We start from the raw sequence: 12,401 nt of genomic DNA on the forward strand, positions 1-12,401 counted from the left end.
AAATGGGGCCAGTTTGGGGCCATTCCCAGAGGGGACGGCCCTGGGAAGGAGGTCACATCTGGCTTCTCTGCTGACAGCAGGACAGTGCACAACTAATTCCACACATGAATGAGGACTGCTTCTAGGGAGTTCACAGGTATTTTTTCTAATGTCTTTCTGTCAATTGCTCCAGCTTATCACACAGAACCGCAGTGACTTCAGTGTACAACTTAGGCGAGCCCGAAATGCGGCCGCGCTTGTACATCTCTCATCTAAACCTTTCTACCTTTTTAGTTTTATAACACACCTTAAATAGCACAACAAAAATTGGTAAAATAACTCATAGAATAGTCAGGCCACCGAGTTATTGACCACAAGCCACTAAAAAAAAAAAAAAAAAAAAAAAAAAAGCCCACGGGTTTGAAGAGAATAACAGTGCGTGCTTCATTCTGTCTATGAACAGTGTGTATGGAAAATAAGTTCTTAGGAACACTTCTTCAGTGTGATGCACGGTATCATAACTCCGTTTGTTCTTTCAGCAACAGAGGTGAAAGATAAACCTTGGGTACTCTGCCAGGCACTTTAAAGTGCTCCATACTGAGCACAGTCTCAGGTGCTTTACACTGAGGACAATGCTCAGTCCTCATATGACTTCTCACATAGAATACTGTGGTAAGACCTTTATCATAACCCATAAGAGGAGGCATGTTGAACTCTGGTGCCCCATATTTGACAACCTCCTCTTGGTGGAGAGGCCTGGTGGGACTCAAAGAAAGAATAATCAGGCTACCAAGAGGAGACTTGATAGCCTGTGACCATATCGTTGGGGAGGAGGTGCCCCTCTGTCATAGACCTAGGGAAGGGGAATAGGGTGAAAGCGGGAGGGAGGGAGGAACAGGAGGATACAAATGATGGGATAACAATTGAGCTGCAATCTGAATAAATTAATAAAATAAAAAATAAATAAAAATAAAAGAGAGAGAGGGGGAAAAAAGAAGAGGAGGCTTGTCTGTCTGCATTCTACCTCACACACAGAGAAACCACAGAGAGTTAGAGAGCTAGTTAGTGACAAAGTGTGACCTTTCACCCAATGTGGTCTCTGTAACACGGATTCTAGGCTTTTCCCCACCCAACTTCATCTTGTCTCACCAGAGCCCTTACATCTGTTCAGGCAGGCAGGAATTGCTCTAAGAGATGGGCATGAGTGAGTACTCAGCACCGTAATTACACACTGGTTTCCCAGTGTCACAACACACACACACACACACACACACACACACACACACACACACACACACTACCGCCTCTTTGTCAGCCAAGAGCAGCCCTTGGAAATGGAAGAGCATGAGATTACTGCCACACAGCCAACAAAGAAAGAAGCGCTGTGCTCAGTGAGAGTGTCCTTAAATGGCCAGCCTTCCCTCACAAGCCTCAGTAGTGACAAAAACAACAAGAAAGAGAACAGACAGGGACAAAAGAAGAGAGCCCATGGAGGCTGGTGTCAGTAGCTATGGTAGCAGTGGCATCGGTGGCTGTCTTTAGAAGTGGCAACAGATACAATTGGCTGAAAATGACAGATGAATCGTAGAGATAGAAGACAGAACAGCTTTGCTACCGGGGGCAACAATTGGCCACCTGTCTCTTTTTATCATCCTCCAGATCTGAGGAGGCTAAAATGAGGGCATCAGCATCCTCTGCTCAGTAGTCCTGTGGCATCCATGTGGCCTGCAGTACAGCCCTTCTGTCAGGGGGAGGATGAGGACAGTAGGAGGGCATGGAGGCCCTGGGTGTGGGAGATGCTGTTCCTAAGCATCTCCTGCATCCTGAGCATCTAGCCACTGCACACAGGCCATGGGTGAGATTCTCAGTCTCATCCTTCAGAGATGGTACCAAGTAAGGGGACCAGGGACCTGTTGGGCCCTCTGATGCTAGCTGACATGACATAGATCAACGACACTTTTCCTTCTTCCATAGAGACTGCTGGCCTGTTTCTTCCATACGGAGCAGCTATAGTCACCTCTACAGGGAATAAACAGCACTGCAGAACACTGTGCTCTCTGATGTGGTGCCAGTGTTTTCTATGTTTGATTAAAAGGAGACTCCATTAAGAAAAAGGTGAAATGGTGCAGCTAGGTACTGAAATCCTTGCCCTGGTTCTCAGTGGGGCAACTCCAGCTGTCCAGCTCATGCTCCAGACCCAGCCACAGCTTGATTCCACACATCTCTGCATGACTTGGATGGTATTTTGAAGCCAGGTCTAGTGACACATGTTGTGAGTACAAATATTATAGAGACTAAGGCATAAGGGTTACAAGTTCACGGCTCGCTTATGCTAGAGGGTGTTCAAAGCCAGCCTGGGCAATTCAGCAAGACTCTGTCTCAAAAAATTGAAAGGAGAAAGTGTGGACAGTGTAGGTCAGTGGTAGAAGTGCTTGCTTAGTGTGTGAGAGGTTGTAGGTTCAAGGCTCAATAACACACACACATGCACGCGCGTGCACACACACACACATGCACACAGGCATGCACACACCCAAAATGCACTAGATATTCTGAGGATTTCTGTAAAGGAATACTTCTTCATTTCCATAGAGAATTGAAGAAAGAGCTACAGTGATGGTCATTTAGTGATACCAGAGCAGGGGATGGCACCAGAAAGTCCCATCAGTCTCAATGACAGTCAAGGTCACCATCATCTTCCCTGGCAGCTTTCCTCCTACGGGAAGGAAGGCAGTGGCCATTAGCACACAGCTCCTACGGATTAGGCAGCTACGATGCCAGCTCTCCCACAAGGTGGCCTGGGACCATTACAGTTGCCAGTGGTTTATCCATACAATGTGAATGGCACTGACCACTTCTCCCCTGAAAGCTTGCTGCTCACTTGTGTTGGAGCCATCTGTGTGTAGGGCAAGGCTCACTCTGAGTCACCACTATGTCCCTCCCTCCTCTGGGCCCCTTCTCAGCACTCTAACCCATTGGCTGGCTGAGGAGAATTGCCTGGTCTCTTCATGGGACTTCTTCCATGAGCAGTGGGGAGCTTTTGTTCGGATTCAGGGCTCTGTGGCTCCTTGAGGCCAGTTCTTAATTAATGGTGTCATCATTCCCTCCCCTCAGGAACAGGAATGACAGTGACCTCATAGAGCTACCGTCAAAATCATCGAGGTGGTCCCTGTAATATAACTCACGCACTCTTGCCGCAAAGACTTTCTCCAGACTTCCACTATTGCTATTATCAAAGCCTGGGCCTGCTCACTCAGGATGCTCTTTGGTGTCCTTGTTGGGCGATTACAGAATTAGGTACCACAGGAGGCTGAGGTTTTACTTCAGATAAATGTGGGTCTTTCAAAAAAAAAAATCATTTATTAGTAAACCTGTAAGATAGAGACTCACACAATATCACTTGCACAACTTCCCTCAGTTTCTCCCCTCATTTAAAGAATTAGTATACAATTTGCCGTGAACTGCAGCTCAGGTTCGCCTTAAGAAATTCCCAGGGGAATAATTAGGCACCAGAAGAGGAGATGTTGCTGCTCCAGCAGGCACTGGTCAGGACAGGGATATGTAGGAGGGACTCCATCATCTAGGACTCTGAGGGCTGCTATGCACAGGCCACAGGAGGTACAACCCTGGGAAAGCTAAGCCTTAGTCCCTTCAGCTTCTGTTTGAAGGTTCCTTGTAGAGGGGGTTCATCTGGCACCATTTAGGAGCTTGAGTCCATCCTGAGACGAACATGAGAGAGGCTTTTCACTAGACCCCCCGCCCCCCCCAGGAGTAAGTGTGCCTGCTCTCTGATGATCACCAGCCTTTCTTTTCTACCCAGACCTACAGGCTCCATAACCTTAGTGCTCTGGGTACTCCTCCCATTCCAATCCCAAACCTAGGTTTATATGCTGGTTTCAAGATCTGCCATTCCCTTTACCTAAGGATCTGGCTCCTTCATAACATCGTGCCGTTGCTCTCTGCAAAAGCCACAGAGGTACAGCAACAGTGAATACGCGCTGGGGGTCAGGCCACTTACTTCACTAAGTGACGAGGCTCTCATGAGCCTTTCCTATTTGGATAGACCTTGTCGCAGCATAGCTTGCTGACTGCCTCCATTTTACAGTGTCTTCTGAGTGACAAGCCAAGTCACAAAGCAGGGGCGAAAGGTTTGCATTCTCACTACATTGCCATCCTGTCCTGACTTTGCCCAGGGAGGCAACATCCTTGCAGCTATGAGTGCACTTTAAGGAGCTGCAGATGGCAAGGGGCGGGGGAAGGGAGTCTTGGAGAAGCGGGCTACACTTGGGTGTCCTTTACCCTCACCATGAACCTTGATACTGTGTTCATCCATTTCCTCATTGTTGAAACTTCCTTGGTTTACCCTCTGGGATCTGATTTGGAAATGATATTTCTCTTGTTCTTGTTAGGTAACTGGCCTACTAGGTAATATTTGACACTGAGCCATTGACCTACCACTGTCTCCCCTGAAGTGGCCCATGTATCTCCTGACACCAACCCAACAACTTTGAAGGAACTAGCTTCGTCTACCTTAACCCCAGCCTGTCTAAGGTTTGTAGGTCATGTGTGTAGTCCTTAGCTGACGGTCAACCACTGGACTCCCTTCTGCTCTCACTCCCCATCTTGTTGCCAGTGGGTGACAGGCAGATTATCACATGTCTCCAAGACTAGTTCTGTCAATGGGACCCCAGACTCAATGCACTGATTTTACTCTGTGGTGGCCAAAGTCTATATTAAAAAGGTTTCAAACAAGTTCTATTTATTTATTTTAGAAACGAAATATTCTACTTACCTACTCAAGAACACATTTTGCCTTTGTGTGGCTACCCTTACCTAAGCTTTCAATCCTGTTCTTAGAGTCACTATCGCTTCTTCTTGCAAAACAAAACAAAACAACAACAAAACCAACTAGCCTAGGATATATTTTCCTTGGATGCCTTTCTTAACACTTGCCCCTCCTGGGAGAAAAGAACCAATACAGATATTTTTATTTATACTTATTGTTTCCACACCCATATCCTGGCCCAGAGAAGCTACTCAGCAAATTTTGGTTATGAAACTGAAGGACTGAGTGGAAAGTGAAGGGTTATGCCTGGCCCTGTTCATGCAGTGAGGAATGGCTCCCCACTGTGACTGCCCATGGTTGCCCTGGGAGGTTGGACGGTTGCTTCCCGCTGTCCCCAAGGCGACACTCACCTTCAGCTTGTGCTCATGTTCCTTGTTGACGCGGGCGAGCAGCTGAGCCTTCCTTCGGTTTAGGGCATCGATGAGCGCATCACACTGGGCCACCAGGCATGCCTCGAACTCCACACTGTTTTCCTGAATGAGGGAGCACATGGCTCAGGCACAGGAGTGGGTAGCTTGGGTAGTCAGAGAAACCAGGGCCCCCTGGTCCTCCCCACCAAAGAGATGAGGAGGAGCTCTGTCCATAGAGCACACTGTTTCCAAACTGCTGGTAAACTGTATTCTATAGTATAAGGGTTTTGCTTTAAATTTATATGTAAAATGGTGGGTATTTGTTACTTAAATTAATTTTTATCCAAAGAAACCATCTCTGTGGTTTGAATTACAGTAAGTACAACAAGAAAGCTTTGGCTTGTGAGGGGTGTATGTGCTCAGTTCTGCAGGCTGCAAAGTGGTATAAAGGAGGAGGAAGAGAGTATAGTTAAGGCAGAAAGAAGGAAAGAATTACCAAATTTAACTGAAGAGGAGACAAAGGTCCTTCAGAGTAAACAATGACCCATTGTTGCCTCCAATGATAACAGAAGAATATAAGAATAATAGGTAAAATTGGCTGTCCCTTGCATGAAGAAGGGTGACAGTGGAGATTGTTTTGTATTGGCAGCAGCATTTTCTTGCTACAAAACCCAGATAGGACATAATAGCTTCCATGGAAAGAGAGCTCCATAGAAAAATGAAAGAAGTGATATTTAAATTGAATGCTGGCTATAACATTTTTACCTGACTTTAACCCATATAGTTCTTTTAATTAGCAATTCTAAGATATAGGCATTTATTAAAGGGCCTTGGATACTTTCCAGTTCAACAGCTTTCTTCAAATACAGGGTCTTTGTCGGAGGCAGCATTAGACTGAGCAACAGCTCCTATGGATGCTAATTTCTGCTTTTCTGGCAACAGCCTTTGAATCCTCAGAGAAAGTCCTTGAAGAAGACTTTCACTACTGAAGAGCTTGCTGTGCCCTATGTAGGGTGGGGGTATGGTGGGGGTGGGTGGGAGGGAGTCTTCGTCTTGAAGACTGTGCTAGTGTTTTCTTATGGAAAGAACACTTTGCTCTGACTGAGAGGCAAGGCAGGGGCAAGCCTGGGGCTGCCTAGTTTGTGCCAGCAAGTGCTAAGAAAGGGCTGATTGATAAACTCTGTTGCTTTGGAAAACAGAAGGAAGTGTACAAAACTGCCAGGGAATCAACAGTTTAAACAGGGGTGTGCATATAAAAGCAGGCAGCGAAACCAGTGTGTGGTGCTTTGAAAGGCTGGCTTACATTAAAAATCCATTTCTGCTTTGACATGGGTTAAACGGTTGTTCAGAAAGCCAGTTTACCAGAGAATTAAGGTAGTGCCTATGAGACAAACCTTAAAACATGTAAGAATGGTAAACAGTGCCGAAGGGCCAATATTTTAGTGTCTCATGCATTTTAAGGTTTCTCCTTTTCGGCTACAGTGGGAAATGTATGCGTTCTCAAGCGCTGGCTGACCTGACCTGCTGGTCAGTGTGTCAACATAAAGCCATCTGAAGGAACAGTCACCAGGGGACTGAGGCTAGAAAACACTCAAGTGCCTGAGAAGTAAGAAACCTTAAGATGCGATAGGGAGGACAACAAGAGATGATTAGTTAAAGGGGGATTTGGGACCTCCAGGGTTTCAGTTAAAGGGGGATTGGGGACCTCCAGGGTTTCAGTTAAAGGGGGATTGGGGACCTCCAGGGTTTCAGTTAAAGGGGGATTGGGGACCTCCAGGGTTTCAGTTAAAGGGGGATTGGGGACCTCTAGGGTTTCAGAAACGTTGGGGGGAAAACCTGATTTTGCAAAGAAATAGGCCTCTGTCCAAACGTATTACAGTAGCAGCTTGGGCCTTCAGGGTGGAAGACAGGAAGCACCTGAGACAGACAACACTGACTTGTGGAGAGAAGAGTCGACTCAAGGAGCATGTGTGGCACTGGCCTCTCTGTGTGTGTGTCTGCCAGTGTAGAGGACATGGGGCAGAAAGGAAGTAAGCAGGATTTCCTCAGAGTGCGTTATGTCAGAGGGTCCTGCCCCTCTTCAGCTGCTGTCAGCCAGGGCCGGCTTCACCCGCTGCTGTACCTGGATCTGTTGCACCATGGTGCGGAGTTGCACCAGGAACTCCTTGGCTTCTTTGGCCCTGTCTGACAATCCATTCAGTGCCTGGGAGAGCTGGCTCTGTGGAGAGAAGGAAGGAAGAAAGGGTCACACAGGGACATGTCTGGGTTCCTTCCAAGCTATAGGCCCCCCCAAACCCGGGAGCCATTTAGCCTGCCCTGAGTCCTCTTGTCTGGGGCAGGGTCTTTACGGTAACACATGTCGGGGTGGGTTCCTGTAGCCAAGCAGGAATTCCTCCCCTGGGCTCCTGGGCATTTTTTTTTTCCCTCTGAAGAGGCAAATGTTCCTGGCCACAGGAGTCAAAGGCCTCACTACCTAGGGCCCTCACTTCATTAGTTCGTTAATCATTTATTTCATTTGTTAGGGATAAGAAACAAACTAGTGAGTCAGTTGAGTTGATTCCTCTTGACAGTACTTAGCCCAAAGGTTCATTGGGGTGGGGTGGGGGGTGACACAGACATAATGAAGCCGATCAAGTGCGGGATGAAGAAGGAAGGGTTGGGCTCTGGTGTGATGCTCTGCGGCTGCAAACATGCTAACCGCAAAGATAAAGGCTAGGAGGGTGTAACACCCCACCAGCATCCTCTTCCTTCTCCCAAGTACACTTACTCTAGTCCGCCCCACACCGGCCTCCTAACCAAGGCCAAGGCCTACCTACCCTATTCCTAACTCCCCACACCACCAAATCACCTGGCAAGGTGTGTCCAGGCAAGCACAGTGTTCTAGCCTTGGCACCTGCTGAGGGGGCTGACACCCAAACCGCTGATCAATGAGAGCTTAGGTGAAGGTCTGCCAGGGGAAAGAAGGTCTAGGAAAGATGGCACAGGACCACAGTGGCCGTGTAGCTTCTCCTCTTTGGTTTCTGCCTTGGAGGCAAATCAGTATCCTCTGAAGGAGGTCAATATAGTGACTATGGAGGGGTAAGGACACTGGGTTCTCAGTATTGGAAAGCTCCCAATTCCCTGCTTCCTGTTGGAAAGAATGAAAGGTTTTTGAGGCCTATGCTGAGGTTCTTCATTCCTTGAAGCCATTGGCAAAATATTTGGATACAAGATTCCTTCTCCTAGCAGGCTGGGCAGACTGTTCTGTCCCTCAGGCCATGGCACACCTTTCTCATCTCTCCTCTTTCCTGTGTCTTCTTGAAAGTCCAAAACCCATTCTTACTTTTCCTTTCAGTACAAACACAAAAACCTCAAAGTGGTAGCTTTTGGTCCCGTGATTATTATTTTTTTTCCTCTTAAACTTGTCTTAGTAAATATGAAACAGAACACTGCATTTTCTTTAAAATATGCAGGGCAAATGCTGGGTGGACGCAATATAGGAGGGTAGAAAGAAAACAGGGCTTGAAGGGGTTAAATTCTGGCCCTATGCTTTACTAAGTGACCCTAAGAAAGGCACCTCAGTCTGAATTACTCCAATGGGAAAAGCAAGCATTGAAACAACACTTTGTCATTGGGCTCTTGTGAACCCAGGGCAGTGCTTATGGGAACTCAGCCACTTCCCAGACGGTGCCAACTACTGACTGTTTACACATTTATACATAGCTTGCCTCTCTCATAAGACAAGAACCAGAGTTCTAATTATTCTTGTACAATGCGGGCATTGCTTGAGATATTGTGTTTATTGGCCAGGGCCCTGTAAGTGCAGGTACATCCTTAATAGATGCTGGGTGGTTTTAACTCATATGTGCTTTCCTCAATGCTATGCCCATAAACCCCTGATGATGAAAGACTCAATGGACAGGTTCCTCAGTAAGATCTGCTGGGAAACACCCCTGTCCACTTGCCCCTTGCCGTGCACTCCTGCCCCCTGAGGGCATGGCAGCACAGCCAAGACAAAGAGCATATGAGTCCTCTTTGCAAAGGGGCCATCCAGCTCTTTAATACCATGTCTTACTGGTACCATGAGGTGGGGGTTAATTTTCTCCTTAATTACTATTTCCAGGATCTCAGGAAAGAAAAGGGAGGTCTCCTTAAAAAGCACAGCAATAAAAATGAGAGACCATTTTGGTTTTCACTGTTACCCTTAGAACTCTACTTCGTCATCTTTCCAAATGAGTGAAGGTTTGCTGGGCCACAAAGATGTTTTTCTTCTCCTTAGTAATTGCACTTGGAGATTTGGGAGCAGGAGTCAAATTCATCTGGCTATACACACATTAAACTACCCAATTTCTTACATTCCACCATCAAAATTTATTATGTCTGTGTAATGTATATTATTACACTAAGCCATAAAGATTTGCTGACTGCGTACTTTTACATATTTAGAAAAATTTATGGTGGGGTCTGGGCACAACTCAGTGGGCAAGGCACTTGCTGTATAAGCAAGAGCTCAACACCTACAGGAAAAGCCAGGCTCAGTGGCCCATGTCCGTAATCCCAGTGCTAGGGAGCCAGATGTAGGAGGAATTGCGGGGCTTGCTGGCCAGCCAGTCTAGCTGAGTTGATGAGCTGTAAGTTCAGTGAAAGGCCTGTGTCAAAAAGTAAGATGGGAAGTGATCGAGGAAGCCAGTCAGCATCACCTCTGACCTCTACACGCGTTTATGTGTGAATACCCACATGCGCAAAGTGCACACACCCACCCAACGCAAACTTGAACAGATACCTCCCCACCACCACATTTTATTTTATTTTACTTTTATTTTTTTAAAGATTTATTTATTGTATTTATTGCATAGAAGTGCTTTATCTGCAGAAGAGGGCATCAGATAACATTATACATGGTTGTGAGCCACCATGTGGTTGCTGGGAATTGAACTCAGGACCTCTGGAAGAGCAGGCGGTGCCCTTAACCACTGAGCCATTTCTCCAGCCCATCATTTTTTGTTATTTAATAGTAGACAAAGTTCTGTCTTCATCCAGAATCTTATATGTCAGAGCAGCAAATGAGCTCCAAAAATCAATTTTCCTTCAGAGTCAGTCTCTTTGTGTCTGTGTTGGAGGCTGAGTGCCCTCCCCCGAGCTAACAATTGTTTGATATTTGAAAAACAACTATAAATAACTAAGGTCAAGATCTATAAACCTTCCTCAAGCTTTGTCCACTTGCAGAATGTAGCAGCAGACAGTGAAAAACCCCTGGTAGCTATTTATCAGCAGAAAGCACCATATTGTGAAGATTTATGTGTGTTGTTTTCATAGGCTCACTTCCTGAGCACAGTTATAAGTCATATCTGATTAAACATTATTACTTATTGATTTTTTTTTTAACATTTGAATTCTAGCCTGTGCTAGCAGAGGTGTTCTGTATTCAGGACCACAGAGCAGCGCTGTGACTTTTCTGCCTGTGCGGTGGAGATGCAAACCCATGGTGTGAATGTTCCTCTTAGCATCCTTGGCTGTACATAGTCTGGAGAGGGAGAAAGGTACAGTTCTAAAGTTTGTTTGTAAAGCTTAGGCCAATGCACTTGGATTTCTTGGGTATTTGTTTTCTACATTGAGATGATCTCTGAAAGAAAAGGATATTGTTACAACGAGGCAGCCGCAGACACCCTGATGGATTTCTTGGTTCGGGACATGTTTGGAATAACCAAGGACTCTCTGGAAGGAGGCACATTGTTTGAGTCTGAAGCAGAGAAAGAAAAGAAAAACAAACCCACCCCCTCTTCCCCTTTCAGCTTGCTTCCCCCCCCCTCCCTCCCCCCCCCCCCCCCCCCCCCCGTCCTATGGGGATGTTTGTGTGTGAGTGTGAAATGTTTGCATTTGTGTGATAGCGCATCAGAGGGCGGTGGGGTGGGAGGGGGAGGCAGGTGGCTTTGCGGGGGGGGGGGACACTACTGTCACAGAGGGCTTGTGGCTAGGGATACAGTGAATACATTCTGCCACGTTTATTGTGAATCTGATTCAGAGGTGTGTGTATGTAGCTCTAGGGATTTTATATTATATACAAACGTCTCCCCATGTCTTAGCTGCATAATTAAAACAAAGAAACAAAAACTCTGACACCAGTGACTGCTTAAAGGAGAGTGTTTGTTTTGGCTCTTGGTTTGAAGGGCCAGTCCATCATGGTGGGGGGCGAGGGGGAAACAGGGTGGTACGAGTTTGAGGCAGCTGGCGACACTGCATCATATTAAAGATGCAGAGAGCAGTTGCTGTCTCTACTCACCTAGTTTTCTCTTTACAGTAAAAACATTAATTATTGTTGTTGTTGCTGTTGGTGGTGGTGGTGGTATTGGTGTGTGTGTGTGTGTGTGTGTTTGCACATATAGGCACATGTGTCACAGAGGCACATAGGGAGCTTAGAGGACAGCTCTGGAGTCCGTTCTGCAGATTCTGGGGATTGAACTCAGGCTGCCAGGCTTACAGAACAAGCATCTTTACCCATTTAGCCATCTTTACAGCACATTTCCCCTTCGTATACAGTCTAGGACCCAACCCAGGGAAACTGCAGACCACTATTAGGTCACGGCTTCTCGCTGCGTCACCATGGAGGCTGTTCTGGGAGGCTGCTCTGCCAGGTAATTGCAGACCCTGTCCAGTTCACAATCAACATGAATCATCTTCCTTGCTAATTTGACTGTGACAAAGTCTGTCTTCTTTCCCAAAGTCTAGTACGGCTCCTGGAAGCTCCTTTTCCATTAGGCCTCGGCCTTGGTTCGTAGGACTGGGATGATCAACACAGTTGCATTGGATCCCTGGGATGAACCCCTCCCCCAGCTGAAAGCACTTGCTTGAGAAAGCCCAAGGCCACACAAGATATAGTTATCCAACACCTGAAGACAGATCCTCGTATCCCAGTCTTTGTGGTGGGGTGGGGGGGGGGGTGGGGAGGGAGGGCTGACTTTAGTAAGTGTCACTGAGCAAACTTAGATGGGCTTTGTGTAGATGAACCATTTCCTTCCTGCTTTTTACAGTTCTTTTTTTTTTTTTCTCACCTTGACTATATCGAGTTCTTGTTCACCCCTCTCTGCTCCCACATTCTCCCTTTCACACCATCCTTCAGCCCCTTTGGTACAAATGGAAGTTGGGTTTAATTCCGGCTAGGCTGTTTTCTCTGTTGCCAGGCAAGATTGCCTACTAAGAATCTGCCACATCTTTAACTAGCTTCTGGCTTTGTCTGTTGTTGCCAGTTGCTA

General features: G+C 46.7%; 1 protein-coding gene across 17 annotated transcripts in view; it reads right to left on the reverse strand.

Moving 5' to 3' along the window:
- Trim9 (tripartite motif containing 9) overlaps positions 1-12,401 on the reverse strand; it is a 107,034-nt gene that overhangs the window by 41,153 nt on the left and 53,480 nt on the right. For all 17 annotated transcript variants that reach the window (XM_051147186.1, XM_051147141.1, XM_051147125.1 and 14 more), the window contains exons 2-3: positions 7,295-7,390; positions 5,173-5,295 (exon numbers count right to left, since the gene is read on the reverse strand). In XM_051147186.1, coding sequence (XP_051003143.1) covers positions 5,173-5,295; positions 7,295-7,390 — 219 coding nt within the window. The remainder of the gene's footprint in view (positions 1-5,172; positions 5,296-7,294; positions 7,391-12,401) is intronic.

This window comes from Acomys russatus, chromosome 1 (genome assembly GCF_903995435.1).
Source record: "Acomys russatus chromosome 1, mAcoRus1.1, whole genome shotgun sequence".
Classification (NCBI taxonomy): domain Eukaryota; kingdom Metazoa; phylum Chordata; class Mammalia; order Rodentia; family Muridae; genus Acomys; species Acomys russatus.